General features: G+C 34.3%; 3 protein-coding genes across 34 annotated transcripts in view; 2 read left to right on the top strand and 1 right to left on the bottom strand.

Moving 5' to 3' along the window:
• Window positions 1-22,237, bottom strand: part of LOC126887500 (protein roadkill) — a 506,726-nt gene that overhangs the window by 117,757 nt on the left and 366,732 nt on the right. The window lies entirely within an intron of this gene.
• Window positions 1-22,237, top strand: part of LOC126887495 (cap-specific mRNA (nucleoside-2'-O-)-methyltransferase 2) — a 190,229-nt gene that overhangs the window by 136,492 nt on the left and 31,500 nt on the right. The gene's annotated exons all lie outside the window — the stretch shown is intronic.
• LOC114338881 (formin-J) overlaps window positions 1-22,237 on the top strand; it is a 552,435-nt gene that overhangs the window by 522,849 nt on the left and 7,349 nt on the right. For 11 of the 17 annotated variants that reach the window (XM_050655079.1, XM_050655080.1, XM_050655062.1 and 8 more), the window contains 9 exons: window positions 342-692; window positions 811-1,086; window positions 4,877-5,029; window positions 9,900-10,133; window positions 10,368-10,671; window positions 13,994-14,171; window positions 15,490-15,654; window positions 16,837-17,102; window positions 20,614-20,814. The exons of 1 other annotated variant lie outside the window; for it this stretch is intronic. In XM_050655079.1, coding sequence (XP_050511036.1) covers window positions 342-692; window positions 811-1,086; window positions 4,877-5,029; window positions 9,900-10,133; window positions 10,368-10,671; window positions 13,994-14,171; window positions 15,490-15,654; window positions 16,837-17,102; window positions 20,614-20,814 — 2,128 coding nt within the window. The remainder of the gene's footprint in view (window positions 1-341; window positions 693-810; window positions 1,087-4,876; window positions 5,030-9,899; window positions 10,134-10,367; window positions 10,672-13,993; window positions 14,172-15,489; window positions 15,655-16,836; window positions 17,103-20,613; window positions 20,815-22,237) is intronic. 5 more of the 17 variants (XM_050655066.1, XM_050655065.1, XM_050655063.1 and 2 more) reach the window with 5 other exon arrangements.

The raw sequence follows: 22,237 nt of genomic DNA, 5'->3' as shown, positions 1-22,237 counted from the left end.
ATGTTACTAGCACCATCTATAAATGGTTAGTCAAAAAAGGCAGGAACTAAATGTCGAATTGTTATCTTCTGATGCCTTTTAAGATGTAAATATAAAACAATACAGAGTGATGAATTAAGTGACAAGGGGATCTATAATTGCATCCACGACCTGTCGTTCATTGTGATAACAATCTTTAGCGAACTAATTCCTTCTATACTTACAAAAGTGAATGCAAATAAAAAGAAAGTAAAGATGATTCAGATCTGATTACAGGACAGGGCCTCTACTATGTACTTATATGTATTTCGGCTTTACCGTAGCCTCTTCGGAGCATTTATAACTCTCTTTACTATTTTTAGTGGGCAATCTTATGGGAACACCAGATGCAGATTTTAGTATAGACATGCAAATATACGACACTCGATCATCATTCCGAATGAGTAAAGGCCGTAAGAATGGTTCCGAGGACGAAAACTCTATATCAGGATCTCCATCTTTGTCAAGGCGTAGACTAGGTTCGTTCAATGGAAACGGTGGTGATACTGTCGTTAGCGGTAAAGAAGAAAAATCCCCAGATATTACTCCGAACGGTAGTTTAAGACGGAGAAGAAGCAGAGTTTTATCTGAAGACGATGAAGGCAATCTCATGGATTTCCTGCGAGCATCTGGTGGTGATAACAATAGGGAAAGAAAATCTTGGGGTAGTTTGGGTAAGTAGATAAAAACACTAAGTTAAAGTTAGCTTAATTTTACACTTAATGTGTATAACTTAAGAAAATAAATTTGTTTAACATAAAAATGGCTAACAGATAAATTACCTGTAAATAGATCGTTCTTGGGCAAGAAAGGCACGAGGTAGTGGGCCCAGGAAAAGGCCGGCTCTTCTATCGGCAGATTTCTCTAGTGACCGAGAAAGACCTTCATCACCTTCGCCTTTATCAGAACAAAAGTCAATAGTCTCTGCACCAGAAGAAGAGACTAAACCAAAGGAATGGAGGCAGAAGATAGAGTCTTGGCTGCAAGCAAACGAAAACGATCAATTGAGTGATGAACAAAGAAGAGCTAGACGATTAGCTAATAGAAGGTCATTGGAGATGGATTCAGGTAAGCATACACAAATTTGAATAATATTAGCAAAAAGGCTGTTTTAAAAGTTAAAATACCAAAATAAATAACTAAGCTGAAAAGTCCCTAATAGTCCATTCTTTCACGGTTTTTGCTCTAAATTTTAAAGAATCACTTGGATTGACATGAAATTTGGCATACGTATAGCTTACATGTCAAAGAAAAAAAGTGATATTGTGCCGATGTGTGCTTTTGCCCTGGGGGTGACTTTCACCCCCTCTTTGGGGTGAAAAAATATATGTCCAAAATAAGTCCAGAAATGGGTAAACTGACTAATTTTAAGTAACTTTTGTTCTATAGAGCTTTTTCGCCAAGTCAACACTTTTCGAGTTATTTGCGAGTGAATATGTTCATTTTTCCACAAAATAACCACATTTTTAGACGATTTTTCGCAAATAACTCAAAAAGTAAGTATTTTGTCGAAAAAACGTTCTTTGCAAAAATATAGCCCATAAAAAAGTAAAAAAAATGGTGTACGCGTTAGGTCTCTGGATCTCGTAGAACCAGAGTTATAGCCAATGAAAAATAGATTCATATTCACCAAATTTCAAATAAAATATTTCGACGAGAAATATCCAAAAAATTAAGCACTTTTTGGGGAAAACTCATTATAACTTTTTTAAAGTGTTTAAAAAAAGCTTTATTTCTGTTTTTATAAAAAGTTTCTAACATTAAATTTAAGCAAGTTACGCTCAAAATAAAGTTGGTCCCTTTTGTTTTTGCAAAAAAAAATCGGGAAGACCACCCCCTAATTAGCAACTTAAATGAAATTAATCGTTACCGCTCCACAAATTATTTTACTTATGTTGTGTTTATATGATCTGTAAGTTTCATCGATTCCAAGTGCTTATTTTTGAAAAAAATTGGTTTCAAATTAAAATTTTTAAAAATTTAAATTTTGAAAAATATGCTTTTTTTCAAAATAACTTAAAAATTGTTAGAGATACCAAAAATCTCGAAAAACAAAAATAGTCAGATTTGCTTTTCTGAATATCATGTATTTTTTGTTTTTCTGTTAGACAAAAATTTATTAAGATTTAGTGTTTCTAAATTTGCATACATTCGTGATCAGTGACTCGTTCAACCCCTTTTAACTACAGCCCTTTCAATAATAAGGACTTTGAACCGATGAAACTTACAGATCATATAAACAATATATACACGAGTCAAGAAACTTGTGAAGTCGTAACGATTAAGTTCATTTAAGATACTAATAAGGGGGTGATTTTCTCGATTTTTTTACCAAAACCAAAAGGGATTAACTTTATTTTGAGCGTAACTTGTATAATTTTGATGCTAGAATTTTTTTTATAAAACAAAAATAAAGCTTTTTTAAACACTTTAAATAAGTTGTAATGAGTTTTCCCCGAAATGTGCTTCATTTTTGGTTATTTCACGTTAAATATTCCATTTTGAATTTGACGAATATGAACCTATTTTTCATTAGCTATAACTCTGCTTCTACTAGGTGTAGAGACGTGATATATACACAATTTTTTTAAATTCTTTACAGGCTATATTTTTGCTAAGAATATTTTTTCGACAACATACTTACTATTTGAGTTATTTGCGAAAAACCGTCCAAAAGCGAGGTTATTTTGTTGAAAAAATTAACATATTCACTGCCAAATAACTCGAAAAGTATTGACTTAGTGAAAAAACTCTATAGAACAAAAGTTACTTAAAATTAGCCAGTTTATCCATTTCCTGACTTTCTTTGGACGAATATTTTTTCACCCCCAAGAGGGTGTGAAAACCACCCCCAGGGCAAAAACACATATCGGCACAATATCACTTTTTTCTTTGACTTGTTAGCTATGTGTATGCCAAATTTCATGTCAATCCAAGCGGTTCTTTAAAATTTAGAGGTGTTGCAATATTTTACCGTTAAAGAACGGACTATAATATAGAATCCACCATCATAATAAAATTAAATGGTAAATAATTATTTAAACTTGAAAACTTTTCTTGTTGGAAATTCTTTCTGGTACATCCTTAATCTGTGACTTTTACCATTTATAAGACAATAGACGACGAATATAGAAAACGAAAAGGACTCTACTATATGCAGTCACATTCCGTTTTCATTCGTATAGGAAAAGGACAGAAAGAAAGTACCCCGCACAAACCTTATGGAAATTAGGTCCCAGTGGATTTCGTTCATACTTTGTGACTTTTTGAAGCATCCTGATAAAAAGTTCTCATGGACACAACTCAATCGTATGGAGTATTTTCAAGATATAGAGGCACAAACTCGGAAAATTATAAGATTTACTAGGTATTCTGGTTATCTGGCAACATGTAGAAGTTTAGATCAAGGAAAAGTACTAGTAGTCTAGGATTTTTTCCAAGCTATCCAACGGCAATCTTTACTTTGACCTTGACCTTCAACGGACGTCATCTTCTAAAGTTTAGAGGTTTTTCGGCATTAAATTGATATAAACAGATTACTCATGGGTTTTTGGGATCGCTAAACACGAATATGCCATCAGAATTGACCTCCGGAGAACGTGGTGGCCAGGGCTCCTGCGAGAGACGTCATCTTCTAGAGTTTCGATGGTTTTTTTAGGTTGCCAAACACGAATATGCCACCAGAACCGACTCCCGGAGCACCAGGTTTCCAAGGTCAATGAAAGGCGCTCCTGGAGTTTCGAAGGGTCTTTGGTACTACATTAATGTAAACGGATTAGTTATAGGTTTTTGGGGTTGCTGAACACGAATACGTGATCAGCACAGACACAGGAGCACCTGGTGCCTAAGACAGGTTATCTTCTGGACTTAAAACCTAAGAGTAATCCATTTGATTCCTCCGTTTGATTCCTCCATTTGATTCCTCCGAAACTCCAGAAGATAACCTGTCTTAGGCACCAGCTGCTCCTGTGTCTGTGCTGATCACCTGTTCAGCAACACCAAAAGCCTATAACTAATCCGTTTGCATTAATGTAGTACCAAAGAACCTCGAAACTCCAGGAGCGCCTTTCATTGACCTTGGAAACCAGGTGCTCCGGGAGTCGGTTCTGGTGGCATATTCGTGTTTAGCGACCTCAAAAACCCTCCAGTAATTCATTTGCATCAATTAAATGCCGAAAACCAGCGAAACTCTAGAAGATGACGTCCCTTGCAGTGGCCCTGGCCACTACGTCCTCCGGAGGTCAATTCTGATGGCATATTCGTGTTTAGCAATCCCAAAAACCTATGAGTAATCTGTTTATATCAATTTGATGCCGAAAACCCTCGAAACTCTAGAAGATGACGTCCGTTGAAGGTAGAGCTCAAAGTAAAGGTCGCCATTGGATAGCCAGGAAAAAATCCTAGACTACTAGTACTTTTCCTTGATCCAAACTTCCACATGTTGCCAGATATCCAGTAACCCAGGGAATTGGAATACCCAGTAAATCTTGTAATTTTCCGAGTTTGTGCCTCTATATCTTGAAAATCCTTCATACGATTGAGTTGTGCCCATGAGAACTTTTTATCAGGATGCTTCAAAGGGTATTTTCCCAAAGTATGAACGAAATTCACTGGGACCTAATTTCCATAAGGTTTGTGCGGGGTACTTTCCTAGTACTCAGATCTTTGAAATTCCACATACACGGATGGTTTGGCTTGGTTTTGCTTCAGAGGTGTGCACGCTAGCTCTATTAAGAAAGTCTGTAGGACAGAAACAGCTGTCCAGGGATTTTGCATCCCTCTGAATCGAAAGCAAGCAAAAACCGTCTGTTTCTTAAAATAAATAACATTTATTCTAACTGTGTTTACATCTTTGTAGAGAGCGAAAGAAGCAGTACTTTAGATACTCTTCCCGAAGGCAAACAGGTGTATAGTGGTGGTCAATCTAATTATAGAAAAGTAAACCCAGCTTGGCAGCCTTCCAGTACTATTGAAAATACTGATGTTGTTAGTGCAATGGAAGCTGTTGAAGGTAATTTTCTCTTCTCTTTCAGTATTTTACAAATGTTCACTGTAATACCATATTTAAAATTTTACATAATTAGGTCACTGGCTCTGTACCAATTCTTCGTATAGAGTATGAACTCCTAAGCGTAGAATAGAGCTTCAGTGAAAACACACCATCGTGATCTACTTTACGCTAAGGTCTTCACCTCCTTCCAAGACTTTTCTTGACGTATCTCGTCCATTATTGATATTTTGCAAGTTTGTGGTGGGCGATCTCTTTTTCTTTTTCCTCTCTAGGGCAGTCTTTGCAATACTGGAGCTATTTTTTCGAAGTGTTTGACTGATCCAACAATCCAACCCCATTTTCAGGACTTTATTTCATTTTCTACCCTCTTTTATTCGGTCAGGTGTACAGATCTTCGTTTCTGATGATGTTAGGGCAGAAAATACGAACAATTCTACGTAGGTATTTGTTTACTGTAGGTAGTTTTTATCACTTTCCAGGTTTTCACATCATAGTCGAGGAAATGAAACTGAAAAAATGGCAAAACCTCGCAATTTTTTCGTTCAGCATCTATTTGTACAAAAATTTGGGATTAAGCTCATTTCACCCTCTAGTTTATTTTCTATATTGAGCCGTTGTACGCTTTTGGTTTTTTACGGGTGAAAACTACCCCTAATTGTAAAAAATTATAAAATAATATTTTAAACTTTAATATTGTCAAAATTTGGTCCTTATTATTGTTTTATGCTTTAAGATATACTGCCATAATATTTCAACCCTTAAAACCACCCTTGTTGGTGCTATATATAAAAAATTTATTTATCCTAAAAGAATAATTTCGGCTTACTCGATTTACATAAAAATTTAGGATTAGGATCATCTCACCCTGTACTTTATATTCTGTATCATGTTCAAGGGCGTTGATTATTTTTAGGGGTGTAAACTACCCCTTACTTTCAAAAATTATATAAAAACATTGTAAACTTTAATATGGCTAAAATTAGGTTTCGATTGGTTAAATACTGATTGTTTTATGCTTTAGGATATAATATCATAATATTTCAACCCTTAAAAACCACCCTTAATAACATTACAATTTTTATAAGTAGATAATTTAATAGATCTATATAGATAAAAAGTAGAATTAAAGAATTACAAAAACATTTATTTACACAAAAATACGAATTTACAAATATGCACAAATACAAATACAAATAGTTTTTTTCTACGGCCGTGCTAAAAGAGCCACTTTCACGCACGCATTTCGTTTCCGAAAGTTGCACTTTCCCGCACGGCGTGCGGGAAAGTAAAATACCTTGTAATATAGCATTATAATATATTATAATATATGCAATAAACTAATATTTAGATATTATTTACTAATTTATTTCAAATTTATCATATTGTGTTCATGTTTTAATGAATTTGGCGCGATAATTCGATGAAATAAAATTATTTTGACATAATATTTAAAAGTCAGATCAGTAGACAATTACAATGGTTTTGAATCGTCGTCATGGTAACCAATATCGTCGTCGTGGTAACCTATTATATGGAAAGTTTGGTTTTGACAACCTTGTCAAAGAATTAATTTGTGTATTTTCACTTCTAAATAAAAATTGATATAGGTAAGTAACTCTTTTTTCGTGGCTTTTTCCAAACGTACGGTCCTAGAATAGTTATTTTCCTAACAAGTGCAGAAAGTCATTCTTTTCCGCACGCGACTGCAGTTGGCCGAACGACGCGAAGCGGGAGTTCGGCAAACAGTCGAGTGCGGAAAAGAGACTTTCTGCTAGAGTTAGGAACAATATTTTTTGAGTCTTTAAAGAGTCTTTAAAAAATGACAAAATCTTAATCAATTAATTTAATTAATATGAAAATACATACACAAATTAATTCTTTGACAAGGTTGTCAAAACCAAACTTTCAATATAATTAGTTAGCATGACGACGATCTTGGTTTCCATGACGATGATGCAAAACGACTGTTATTGTCTACCGATTTGACTTTCGAATATTATGTCAAAATAATTTTATTTCATCGATTTGTCGCGTTAATTTCATTAAAACAGGAACACAATGATATATATTTGAAATAAATTAGTAAATAATATCTAAATATTAGTTTATTGCATGTATTATAATTACTTTAAGGCCATATTAACATATCTAAATTAACACGCGTGCGGAAAAGTAAAAACCGCGTGCGGAAAAGTAACACGCGTGCGGAAAAGTAACACGCGTGCGGAAAAGTGAAACTTTCTAAACTAAAATGCGTGCGCAAAATTATACATTTTTGCACGCTCGTAGAAAAAAAATATTGTTCCTAACTCATTCGCAAAGTGTCTTCCTTGCACTCGACTGCTTGCTCGAACTCCGCTATCGCGTCGTTCAGGTCAACGGCAGTCTCGTGCGTGAAAGTATCACTTTCCGCACTAGTTAGAAAAATAACTATTTAGTCATTTTCCATTATACGAACCGGTTCTGTGGTATTATACATACATTGAAAACGCTCCATAAGCGGACTATTCGAATTTTTCGAAAAAGAAATTCGTTTTATAAATATAGCTCCTTCATTTTTGGCGATATAAGGTTTTTTCAAAAACGATTTTGTAGGATTTTTGAAGAACTATAAGATTGTGTAAATTAAATTCCGCGGGATCCCTTAGTTTTTAATTGGGGTGAGTTTAAAGGGCTCGAATAAGGGGGTGTTTGCTCGTAAATAGAGGTTTTAAACAGTTTTTTATCTCACTAACTATTCACTGTAAGTAAAATCTATGTACAAGGAAATTTTAGTTATTAAAAAAGCTACAATTTAGTTGTGTGTCATTTTTTTCTTAACTCCAGTATTTTCGGAGATATTTTGAAATATTGGTAAAAAATACGAAATTGCAAAAAATTAATTATACTTTAAACTTTTTTATAGAATTAGGCCTTTTAAATAGGTCAAACTTCTTCGGTGTATAGGTAATACAAATATACAAGGAATTACAGAAAGGTGAAGACCAATTTTTAATTTGGAGGGTAGTTACGGGGTTGTTTTCACTGATTTTTTCGTAGAGAAAAGCAGGTACCGACCTTTTTTTGATCATAAGTCGCTAAATGTTCATGCTTTTTATTATTATTTTTTGAAAGATCTAATTGTATACTTCAAAAAAGATTATTTAAATTTTCCTCAAAAAATGCGAAGTATTCCCGTTATTTGGCTTTGAACATTAAATATTATGCATTTGACGAAAAAAGCTAACCTTTAACATGCCGTATCTTCGTTTGTATTGGTCTTAAAGATATTATAGAAAAATAATTTGATTTGTTTTACTAAAAGATAAAATTTTGATATCTACAATTTTGATTAAATACATATTTTTCGAGGTATTCTCAAAAAACCCTCTTTGATTTTTTCGTCGAAAAACTGTTATTTTCAACCGCGAATAACTCGAAAAATATTAGTTTTGCGAAGAAAATGTAAAAAACATTTTTTTCTTAGAATTACATTTTACATCGACTTACATGGTTAAAATGTAATAAAAAATTCCCTACTCCGAGATGGGGTGGCAACCACCCCCAAGGTTTTAGCGTACAGCGGCATGATATAGAAAATGATCCTTGGACTATTCATTACCTTCTGTGAAAATTTCAAGTAAATCCATGCTGGACGAAAAAATTGCGAGCCAAAATGCTTCATTTCCTCGACTATCAGTAGAGTAGAACAGACATGCCAATTGACTGGAATATTCGGATCTACTGGCCAGACCTCCAAACAGGCTTGAGCATGCTGAATGTTTGTTGAGCTTTTCATCTCCTCATACGAATATCGTCTTCTGTATCTTCCAAGATACGTAAAATTTTCCTCGTTTTCAATTGGTATATTGTTAATAGCAAATAATGTGTTGTTTCTTGCACTTATTCTCATGGATTTGGTTTTATTAGGTTTGTTCTAGCATCAGTTTCAAACGGTTTGAAACCATCAGCGAATAGTGGACCAGAGCGAGTAGAGGGGATAGCACTGGTGACTGTATTATGTTTTCTCACAGAACAACTGTTTGCTGACGGTTTCTGACTAGTCTGACTGTTTGCTATAACAAACCTATAAATACATATTGATTTTCAAACTTATTCAGTTGTCACCTAAACTCTGCCATGTAAGGTTCTACCTACAATTTCCCAACCAATATGGTTGATGTCATGTGATGCCAGGGGTTAATCTGGAAATCTTTTTAACATCCTTTAAAATCAGATAATATAATGTAACCCCAACTGTTTAATATCAATTTAAGGGTTTTTATCCGTACATTTTGGTGGCTTAAAGCATGTAAACCTATGATAACACTGATGATGGAATATTGATTCCGAAAACGTTTTGTTGTGATACAGCCCTTTTTAGGGGTTTTAAATATACCTTTTACAAGATAAGGTTTTTATTTTTTTTTTTTATTTTATTGGCTTCAGTGGAAAATGTTTCCAATTGGTCAGCTACATCTTGGAATCTTTGTCCTAAGAGGCAGGTATCATCGGCATATTCTAGATCACTTAGGCATGTGGTTAACGTTCATTGTATACCTCTTGTGATGAAGTTTATTAAATTCGTCACAGTTGATCCCATTGTGTGTAACGCTGCATTTCGCTTCAGTGTACAGTGGCTTTATAATGGAAATTATTTTTTGCGGGATGTTCTTTAGCTCTAAAATTTACCATATTACATCATCAGATATGCTGTCAAAAGCTCGCTTGAAATCGACAAAAACCACCCATAACGTTGTGTTCCATTCAAACGATTGTTCCATTATTACCCTCACAGTACCTATTGATGTGGAATATTCAGGAGGATTCTGGTCTAAATCTCATAAATGTACATAATAATCCATATAATAATTATTTTTTGTGTTTTTAGAGGTTCAGCCACAAATAAAAGACAAATCAGCTTGGCGAAAGTCAACTCTAAATGTCGCCAACAGCACAGAAGCCACAAAGGATGACCCATACGTAAACCGTAATACGCTTCCAAGAGATAATTCATTACATTCCATAGACGAAGATAAGACGATTGACCGGAAGGGTCTGATTAGTTCTCTTGGAGAGCGGATGCCGACTGATAGACTTACTTTATATATTAGAAAACCTTCGGGTAAGTATAGAAAAACAAGAAAATGAGGGTCTTAATATTTCATTTTATTTTTTATGGTAATCTGTTTATTTTGTTTCAAATCCTTTGTGTTATTTTACTTCATATGTATTTTGGTAAATATATTTTACATTGATTCATACATCATGAGATACTTCACACCCAAGAGAGCTGCACCAACATAAACAAAAATCAGAGTCGAAGGACCAAATACAACATTTTATTTTTATTTTACAGAACCATCGTTCATATCTCCGACACCACCCTCGTTTAACTCTAACTCCCGCCGAACCAACGATTCTCAATTAAGTAGTCCCGATGGTGTTTCCAATAATAACAAATTAGAAATAGATCAAGACAATATCGAAACACCACCGGCAACTAGAAGAGTATTTGTACCTACACCCGTTGATAAGAGGGAGCCGGTAATGCCTGGACCCTGTAGCAGAAGAACTGGAAGAAGTAGCAGCTCTTTGATGTCAATGATTAGTCCAGATGAACCCGAGGATGGATCGGTGCTCGGCGATGGACAATTTGATAGGTAAAAAACATTAAGATTAATACGCAGTCAAAACATTCTTCTTCTATAAGTGCCATCTCCACGACAGAGGTCGGTAATTTTCTGTCTGTTTTGTTCTGTCCACGATATCTTCAGAATTCTTCTATACGCACGTAGCTCGAATGATTCCAGTTTTTCCTTGATGTTATATTTAAGGTCCAAGCTTCCATTCCATAAAACAAAATCAAGAAAACGTAGCACCTAGCCAATCTAACTCTTAGCTCCAACTGCAAATCCCTTGTGCAATGCACTCTTCTCATTTTGTTAAAATTTGCTCTAGCATTTTCTATTTTTGATTTCCTGTAAGTAATCATTTGTGGAGGTGATCATTATTCCAAACTATGCATATTAGTGTACTCGTTCGATATTGGTTCTTCTTCTTAACGTGCCCTATCAAGTCCCCTTGACGTTGGCGATTAACATGGCGAAACTGTCTCTGTCTCGAGCTATTCTAAATAGGTGTTCTGCTTTCTTTATTCCTGTCCACTCCCGGATATTCTTCAACCAAGAGGCCTGCTTTCTACCAATTCCTCTGCGTCCTTCGATTTTACCCATCATAATAAGTTGAAGAATATTATACCGGTCTCCCCTTACTACGTGTCCAAAATAGGCCATCTTTCTATATTTGATGTTATCAAGCAGCTCACGGGTAGCATTTGCTCTCTTAAGGACTGCCACATTTGTCAGCATAGCCGTCCATGGTATTTTTAGAATACGTCTGTGCAGCCACATTTCAAAGGCCTCCAAACGGTTAATGGTGGATATTTTTAATGTCCATGCTTCGACACCATACAAGAGGACTGACCAAATGTAGCATTTAATCATGCGCTTTCGAAGTTGAAGTTGCAAGGTATCATTACAGAAGAATGACCTCATTTTTAAAAATGTCGTGCGGGCTATCTCGATTCTACATTTTATCTCTTTATCTGGATCTAGTTGTTCAGTAATATGGCAACCAAGATATTTAAAACTGGGTACTCTTTGAATCATATGACCATCAACATATAACCGTGAATCTTGATGGGCCAAACGGCTAAATACCATGTACTTTGTTTTTGAACAGTTTATATTTAGGCCAAACTCTCTTCCCACTCTTTCAATGGCATTTAAAAGGTGTTGTAATCCATTCATATCATCACTTAAAATAACTGTATCGTCTACATATCTGATTGTATTTATCAGAATTCCATTAACCTTCACACCCCATTCCAAATTATGCAGCGCTTCCTTAAATATTCTATCTGAATACAAATTGAACAACAGTGGGGACAGTATACAACCCTGTCTGACGCCTCTTTGTATTTTGCATATTTCTGTTGATTTTCCATTTATGCAAGCTGTCGCTGTTTGACGCCAGTATAATTTTTCTATGATTCGTACATCTTGACTATCAACTCCTTTATCCTTTAGTATTTTAATTAATTTGTGATGTTGTACTCGATCAAAGGCCTTCTCATAGTCAATAAATACAGCAAAGACGTCTTTCCTTTGATCTCGGCATTTCTGCAATAACACATTTAGTGCAAAGAGTGCGTCCCGGGTTCCCAGTCCATTTCTGAAGCCAAATTGTGTTTCATCCTGGTCTTCTTCACATTTATCTCTGATTCTACTGTGGATGATACGTAGAAAGATTTTCAAGGTGTGGCTCATAAGGCTTATCATTCTATAGTCGCTACAGTTTTTCGGACGTTGTTTTTTTGGTAGGGTTATGAATTCGGACTTTAACCAATCTTCAGGGATATCACCAGTTGGTTCCGTTTATGAAAAGATTCTCATTATTGCTTTGAATTTTTCGAGATTCTCATAAACTTTGTCTTCTTGACGTTCATTGTTAACCGTATTCTTGTCCGTACTCCACTAAACTGGTCACTAGCCTCTGAAGATCTTCAATAGTTTTGGCTAAGATGACAGTGTCATCCGCATATCTAATGTTATTAATGGTTCAGTGGTCCACCTTCAAGTTTTTATGATCTCTTCCGAGTAGGCATTAAAAAGAAGGTATTTTAAATGCCTTGGCAATTGGTTATATATAAATTTTGACTACGATGAAGAGATAATAACCAGCATCGAAATATCATGTAGTTAAGGCTTCTATAACCTGAAAACAATTTTTAATCAACAAAAACCTGTCGATGCATATTCGCAAAAAGGTGCTGAAATGTTATGTGTGATCTATCCTGTTGTATGGCTGTGAGACATGGACGTTAAAAACCAAAATTCTAAATAAATTAGAACCATTCGAATTGTGGTGCTATCTACGGATCCTGAAGATATCGTGGGTTTCACACACAATGAAGGTGTTCTTCATATTATGATGAATTCAGTACGTTTGCTCATAAACATCATAAAGAGGAGAAAAACAAAATACTTCGGCCACATAATTAGAATACCAAAATACTTTGGTTTATAATACAAGGAAAAATGTAAGGAAAGAGATGGATTGATAGTAAAAGAATTTTATTTAACACATCATCCGATGGAGCAGGGTTTCAGAAAATTGAATTGATAGATATGATGACGGCCAACGTCTGAATACGGGCAGAGCACCGAGCGCCTAAAGAAGAAGTTTGCATTACCAAATTTCTGACTTTTTTACAAATAAGCAATTTCAATCTAGTTCCTAGCGGTGGAGTGATCTAGAATCTAGATGATCCAATCTTTATTAGTCTTCTTAGCAGTGATGGCGTTTGGAGGTTGCTGGCAAGTAGATTTGAATGAAATGACAGTCCCTTGAAGTGTATTTTGAAGTACATACAGTCGGAAAAATGAAAGAATACCCATGAACGAACATATAAAACACGCTGTATTTTCCTGTCACCGTGTCACAAAGAAAATTGTCCAGTGCAAGTACATGTAACAATAATTATTACATGTACTTGCTCTGGCCAATTTTTGTGTGACACGGTGACAGGAAAATACAGCGTTTTTATATGTTCGTTCATGGGTATTCTTTCATTTTTCCGACTGTACACTAAGTGATAGTTGCTTCTTTAAATTATCTATACTATTTTTCTCCAGATAGGAGAAAAGATTTTCAGAGTTCTTTCTCTCGCCTTTGTGACTTGTAGCGTTCATTTATCTGATGAAAGCCGTACTTCGGTACTTTACTGCTATTTTTAGCTGTGCTCTAAAATGTGCTATTTTAAATAACTCGTAGTAATCAAGAAAATAAAATATTTAATAAATAATCTTGATAATCAAATGGTTATAGTTGTAGGTACATAAATGGAAATATTGCAAATATTGCCATTATTTAAGTAGTAATAACTAATACACCCATATAATTAAAATATACTTTTTTTAGGTACTCTGCTACAAGAAGAACTAGACGATATAAACGTAATCAAGAAAACCCAGAAATTACGACTACTTCTCCGACTGAAACTGTTGCTGCAGAAACACAAATTTTGAAATCGCCCGCTCAAATAGAAGTATCTCAGCCTGTGGTAGAACCAGAGTTAGATAAAGAGTCGAGGTTAAAGGTACGAAGTAATAAAATGCCATGTAATAGGTATAATTTTGTCTCTACAGCTAGTGCTAAATTAGCGCCCAAATATTATTGTACTCATCAATATACCGATTGGGAATATTCTCATGGTTGGTATGCGCCTTTAATGAGAGCGACAAAGAGACATAGATATATTTATTTATACATTTAAAACGGGCTAAAAAATATACGCCGGCAAAGCGAGGTTGCGCGAACAACCCACTTCATGTCATAGGTAGGGCTATCTCAGCACAGCGTTGCCAAAGAAGATTTAAAAAAGAAAATAACTAAGTAGAAAAAATTATAATATGTAACTTCTAAAATTATAATATTTAACTTAATCTCAGCACAGCGTTGCCAAAGTAGATTTAAAAAAGAAAATAACTAAGTAGAAAAAATTATAATATTTAACTTATTCTAAACGAATATAATAAACAAATTATTTAAAAGAAAAAAACTTAAGTAAAAAATATTGTTTTCACCCATTTTAAAAAAAAGTCAGTGAAAAAGGTTGAATTATATTTCAACGTTTTCACATTTTTTTAAAATGGATGAAAACAATATTCTTTTACTTAAGTTTTTTTCTTTTAAATAATTTTTTTATTATATTCGTTTACAATAAGTTAAATATTATAATTGTTTCTACTTTGTTATTTTCTTTTTTAAATCTACTTTGGCAACGCTGTGCTGAGAAAGCCCTACCTACGACATGAAGTGGGTTGTTCGCGCAACCTCGCTTTGCCGGCGTATATCTTCTAGCCCGTTTTAAATGTATAATAAATGCGTGTCTCTTTGTCGCTCTCATTAAATGCGCACACCAACCATGAGAAAATTCCCAATCGGTATATTCGACGTCAATTATAGGTATACAACGTACACGTTACATTGATATGTATCTTACCCAGAGCATAACTCAGGTTCGAGCCTCACTATCTAATTAATTACCTTTTTTATTCCGCGTACATTTATTTATAAACAACAAATTATAACACACATAGGTACTCTTTCAGTGTGTCAAGTTTGATTATATATAATATATGTTATTGCTTACCAAGCAGAAAACCACTATGTCATCAAATGCACACCGTTGTGCTCTAATTTCGAAAGTAAACAAGTACTGGATGTTTTTCAATCTATAATTAAAAATATATACCATAAATAAGGGATTAATTTAGGATTTTTAAAACTATCTGAAATATACTCGTGAGATACTTAGGGCTCCGATTTATTTTGTAATGTGGTCTACATATTTTGTTGGTGTTCTTTCATATTATTACCTACTAATACTTATCAACATTATTGATTTTCAATAGGTGTGGCAAGAAAAACTCAAAAGTCAAAATGATCATGAGACAAGAAATGGAAGAAGATGGAGAAATCAAACGGGAGTCAATCCAAGTGATGTGGAAATTGCTCTTAAATTAAATAAAGGGAACTCGAATATATCAACGACATACCTTGCGCCTGAAACGACAAAGGTTGGTATTATTTTTTATTTATTTATTAAGCTCAACAGGCCTTGCACACCTAAGGCTAAAACGATTACATTTCTGATTACATTTTATTTTAGTTTTATAAATTTTATTTAATTTCACTTCAGTCTTTTTATACACTTCTTCACCACCTACCTCTATCTCCTTATGTCCAATACTAGTTCTTTCCTTCTCTCAACGTTACTTTTCTTCAGGTCTTCGCACATACTGTCCTTCCATCCCTTTCTTGTCCCTTGTATTGATCTTCGTAAGAATACCATTTTTAGCATTCTTTCACTTCCCATTCTTTCGATGTGCCCCAAATATTGTATGCTCTGTGCTTTGATTATCGTCGTTATCGTTGGCTCTTTATACAGTTCTTTCAATTCGTTATTGGTTCTTCTTCTCCACTGACCTTCTATTTTCATACTTCCACATATTGCTCTTTGCATTTTTTTCTCCCATCTTTCTAAAAGGTGTTTCTGACTTTTTCAGCGCCCATGTTTCGCATGCGTATGTTACTGTATGATGATATTTTCTTTTTGAATCTCTCCCATTATCATAGTTGGGTTTTTTTTATTAAAAGTAGTAGGTAGTTTTAGACTTTTTTTATAAAAATCTTTTTGACTATAAGAAAAGATTAACCCCAGCTTAGAAATATAACAAGTGTACTGTAACGTTATAAACTTCTCATGTTTGTTAATATTCTTTAAATAAATATTTAATCCTAACGAAGCAATACTTCAATACAGAATCGCTCCGAGGTAGGCTACGACTCAATACGTCGCAAGACTGCGTGTGTTCCCAAGTCAACTCGTTGGGAACCGGCCGGTGGCCGGTGAGATCCTTTCAGCTCAGTGCGCTGGCTGGAACTGATTTTCTGTTGCTCCGCTCTCTATTAAATACAATTATTTCGGCGGCCCATCTCCTGGCATCCATCGGTACTGGTGGTACCTAGTGGGACTGCGTGGATTTCAATGCGCGTTCGGTAACTTGCTGGCGATCCTAATGCGTTGCTAGAGATGCCAAACCTTTAGAAGCTTAAGGTCTTTATTTTAAATATGGAGAATTTGAATTAATATAAACTATGCGCTATTATTACTCCATACTGTTTAATAATACTTCCGTTTTTGTATATTGAATAAACTTATTTTTCCTAATAGCTTTTATTTATTTTACTATTTTTAGGCGACATCCAACAAAATCGATATTCCCTCTCGTAAAACCAAAGAACACGACAATGATGAGGGATTCGAAGAGACCCAGAGCCTTATGTCGGAGTCACCGAGTCAAGGCGCATCATCAGGTGGCGGCAACTATGACACGGACATTATAGACACCGCACAAATAGTAGTAGCTAATTTCACGAAACCGAAATCCATTCGACAGATTTCTCTAGATAATAAAACTGAGGACACAAATGGCAACAGTGAAGTTACACAATCAAATTATAGGTATGTCAGCTGCGTATACAGCGTAATCTAAGTGTCTAGTCCTTCGAAACCGTTCTAGTAAACTTTGAAAAGTTTCTCTTCTTGGTTCTCGTCTATCTGCTGATGATAAATTCTTATTGCTAGTAGCACATTTTTGATATACTCTCCTAGAACTAAAACCATATTAATCAGTTCCTCATTAGAAAAAATCATATTATTAATGGTAACAACGCAACTAGAACTCTAAAAATAGTATAATGTCAAATGTTTAAGCAAGTTTAGTGTTAAAGTCATAGCCAACTAGGTAGAATAGGTATTGTATGTTTTTATTAATATTTTACACGCCAAACAATTATTGTTTGATATCCGATATTGATAAATATCCGTTAAATGTATATGATCCGATATTAATAAATTGAGGATCATGTATTTTTTTTTTTTCGAAAAATTATTTTTCATTGAATATTTTCACGGTCAACTTAATAAAATTTCACGTAATTTTGGTTGCAATTAATGTTTTTGGCTTAAATAATCACGAATAACTCACAAATTAAAGTAGTTAAGTATAGGGAATGCTGAAGGATTAAAAAAAGTACCATAAAATATTTTGTTACATTACTAAATGACCATTTAAAAAAACTCAGAACATGTTCATTCTGAGTTTCGACTAACCCTGTACACTAAAGTTAAATATTTCGCTATATTAATAATTTTTAACAATAGTAAACTATATTAAAAATCATTTGAACATAAATATATCTTTTGATGTCAAACCACTATAATTCAACAGAATGTGAATGCTGCTACGAAATTAAGTAAAAAATAGCTGTTTTTGCTACCATATCACTGATGCATATGTTGTTAAATCCAATATATATATAGTATGATATAATTGATCCAAATAATGCCATAACCCAGACATCCAAAGTGAAAGTTATCCTCCAACACCAAATTGTTCTATATGGTCCACATAATGTTCAGAAAAAAGTCACTTTTTGAGCGTCGGGATTGGGGGGGGAGGGGGGGAGAAATCGGTAAATTCGTAGTTTTTTAGGTTTTTCGTCAATATTTCTAAAACTATGCGGTTTAGCATGAAAAACCTTCTTTACAAAAATATTCTACATTAAATTTGCAATAAAAAAGGTCCTATGCATAATCCTTCTAAAATGAACGGTTTCAAAGTTACGGAGGTAGTATAGTATAATTGGTCCAAAAAAGGCCTAACCCAGACATCTAAAGTAAAAGTTTTCCTCCAACACCAAATTGTTCTATATGGTCCACATACTGTTCAGTAAAAAGTTACACCATTTTGAGCGTCCGGTTTGGGGGGGAGATGGGGGAGAAGTCGGTAAATTAGTAGTTTTTTTTACATTTTTCGTCAATATTTCTAAAACCATGCTTTAGCGTAAAAAATGGTCTATAAAAAATGTTCTACATAAAATTTAGAACAAAAAAGGTCCTATACATAATTGTTATAAAATCAACGGTTCCAGAGTTACAGAGGGTGAAATGTGGAGGTTTTCGATACTTTTTATATTATCTGGGCAATTGATGATGATTTTGGGTGGTGAGGTTGACGTTTCTTCAAGGGCTTATCACTAACATATCATCGGCCACTAAAATAGCAAATTTTATGTACAAAACACAATCCTGTTAAAGAAAATATCTATAAATTGCCCAAAGAATATAAAAAGTATCGAAAACCTCCACTTTTTACCCTCCGTAACTCTGAAACCGTTAATTTTATAACAAATATGTATGGAACCTTTTTTGTTTTAAATTTCACGTAGAACATTTTTGAATAGAACATTGTTTTTTCTAAAGCATAGTTTTAGAAATATTGACGAAAAACGTAAAAAAAACTACTAATTTACGACTTTTCCCTCATCTCCCCCAATTCGGACGCTCAAAATGGTGTAACTTTTTACTGAACAATATGTGGACCATATAGAACAATTTGGTGTTGAAGGAAAACTTTTACTTTGGATGTCTGGGTTAGGCCTTTTTTTGGACCAATTGTATACTATACTACCTCCGTAACTTTTGAACCGTTCATTTTAGAAGGATTATGCATAGGACCCTTTTTATTTAAAATTGAATGTAGAACATTTTTGTTTAGAAGGTTATTCATGCTAAACCGCATAGTTTTAGAAATATTGACGAAAAACGTAAAAACTACGAATTTACCGATTTCTCCCCCCCCCCTCTCCCCCCCCCCCCCCAAACCCGACGCTCAAAATGGTGTGACTTTTTTCTAAACATTATGTGGATCATATAGAACAATTTGGTGTTGGAGGATAACTTTCACTTTGGATGTCTGGGTTTGGGTCTAGTTATACCATACTAATATATTACGTGTGATTTTAAAGCCTACATTTGGCTATAAGTACGTCTGGCTACTATCAGAGTACTAGTGACACCACTGTCTTGGTAATTTGTTCTATCTGCTGAATAACTTGGTTATTCAACAGAATGGTCAGAATGCACTTCAAAAGAATGGTCAGTTACCACATTTTTTTTATTTCAACAAGATGGAACTCTTCCCCACTATTATCGAAGGGTTAGAAATTTTTTGAATGCGTATTTTCCAAATCGATGGATTCGGCGTAGAGGATTCATAGCCTGCTCGTTCTCCGGACCTAAATCGGTTAGATTTTTTTCAAGATCAAAATTGCTTCCGAACGTATGGAAGATTCTTGATTCCAGAATGACATGATTGGTTGATGAAATTATACCACCTAACCATAATATTATTATCGATATCAACTTAATTTTAATAAAAAATGTATAAACATTTTCAATTTCTTTGCAACACGAAAATGCAGCAGCTGCATAATACTCTGGGTAAATCGGAGAGTACAGGAAAAGTCTATACCGGTTTCGGAGGTCTTTTCCCCCTCATCAGTAATCCCACCCATATCCTCTTCTCTCCGATTTCTCCAGGCACCACACTTTGGGCCTTTCCGAATTGCAAAGAAAGAAATGTCACGGATGTACTAGAGCCATCTACCGAAAAACAAAGTAAGTTATCAATCGAAGTAGCACAGAAAACTACAATAAATATTGTTCCCATACCACCAGATTGACAACAGGTGGAATACTTTCTTTGGTTACAACCTCCCGAGATTTTCAAAATTTATAAATCAAACAGGATGCCAAGGAAATTAAGATGAGAGAATTAAGATGAAAGAAATTGAAAATTTTTATACATTTTTAATTCATTTACTCTTTTGTAGGAGTATTAAGGAATCTTTCTTGTTGGAGCTTTTACCACGCTGAGCAGATGAGTTGTGAATTATTTAAAATTCTCTCATCTTAATTTCCTCGGCATCCTGTTTGATTTATAAATTTTGAAAATCTCGGGAGGTTGTAACCAAAGAGAGTATTCCATCTGTTGTCAATCTGGTGGTATGGGAACGATATTTATTACCGTTTTCTGTGCTACTTCGATTGATAACTTACTTTGTTTTAATTTTAATAAGTTTTTATTTAAACCGTATCTACATAATATATATTATAAATATTTTTGTAGGAATCCAGTAAGGACATCTAGGTTACAATCGCTACCCACATCTAAAACTCCCAAAAGTCTCATTAGTCAACGGAAACAGAGTCAAGATAGTGCACTTAACAAAAAGAGTATTATTCCTAGAAGATCCGAGAGTCTTAAGCCAGATTTAAAATCTGCTACAAATTCGACAAAGTCATATGGTATACAAAAGTCAAATTCCAGGTAAGATATATAGCTTATTTATTAGTAGATATTTGGGGCTTCTATTAACAGGGGCTGCTTTCGTAGATTTGACAGTAACCTATGACACAGTAAGGCATAAAACATTGCTCCGCACATTATGCGACCTCTGAATAACCACCATCTGGGTAAGGTATCATATTCCTTACTGCAAAAGAGACGTTTTTTCGTTATGCTGGAGGGCAAAGTGAATAGGTGAAGATTTTAAAAGAACGGCCTCCCACAGGGAAGTATTTTAGCACCCATGCTCTTCAATATATACACAAACGACCAACCTACGCCGCGCGCCGACTGAATCCAAGTATTTCCTCTATGCTTGTAGTAAATAGGGTGCATGTCCTGCCGTCTTAAGAACAATGGCACAGGCATTGTGTTTCTTAACTGCTGAATATGCGTGCCCCGTTTGGCCCAGATCTGCCCACGTCAAACAAGTTGATACTGCGCTAAATGAGACATGTAGGATATCAAAAGGATTAAAGCAAGGGTGTTGCCTGTCCTCCACTTTATTTAAAATATACCTCGGAAGTGCTTTAAAAATATGCAAACTAAAATGTATAACAATTGTGATACTACTCACTAACACTATGGTATATTCGCTCAACTTTGCAGACGATCAAGTAATAATGGCTCAAGATTATTATCATTTAAACTATTAGTCGAACCCACTTTTTGGAATAGCTTTCGTGCCAAGCAAAAATATTCTTATAACCGGGATATTCTAATAACCGATCATTGGTGGCTAGCCGTAATAAGTGTACCGAATATACGTAATAATAGTACATACTATGTTAATATGTATATTTATATTGTTTTAGGTCTTTTTATGTCAATAATACAATAGCGTAACTTATTTATTAAAAAACCAAATTACATTATATTATGTGGATGCATACAGTAATTAATATAAAATGTATGCAATATATAGAATATGTAAAAATTTTCGTATTAAAATATATAATATACTTAATAAGAAAATTATTTATTTAGCCTTGAAAAATAATCGGTAATTGTAGCTTGTTATTTTGTTACATAAAATACTACTCACTTTTGTTGCTCTGAATTATAATAATTAGAAAAATTTACAATGGTTTGGCCATCCCGGAAACGTTTTATAACTTTACAAGCGATTAGGATGGGCGAACTGTTTCTTAAAAATTTTAACAGGCAACTGGGTGGCAATATGTATAGTTTGTAGACAAAGTAAATTATTTTACGACTGAATTTGTCGGTAAACGCTTGAATTGGTACTCATGACAACGCAATAAAATATTTATTACCTATCTGACAAACCCCAATAATATAAATAAGACAGCACTACTTACAGGCCTTCGAAGCCCTTGGCTAGAAACCATAGTACAAGACATAATTTAAATTTTTAGGAAATTCGAAATTGTAGGTAAAAATT

Source organism: Diabrotica virgifera, chromosome 6, assembly GCF_917563875.1.
Source record: "Diabrotica virgifera virgifera chromosome 6, PGI_DIABVI_V3a".
In the NCBI taxonomy this organism is placed as follows: Eukaryota; Metazoa; Arthropoda; class Insecta; order Coleoptera; family Chrysomelidae; genus Diabrotica; species Diabrotica virgifera.
This window is presented reverse-complemented; position numbering and strand designations above follow the sequence as displayed.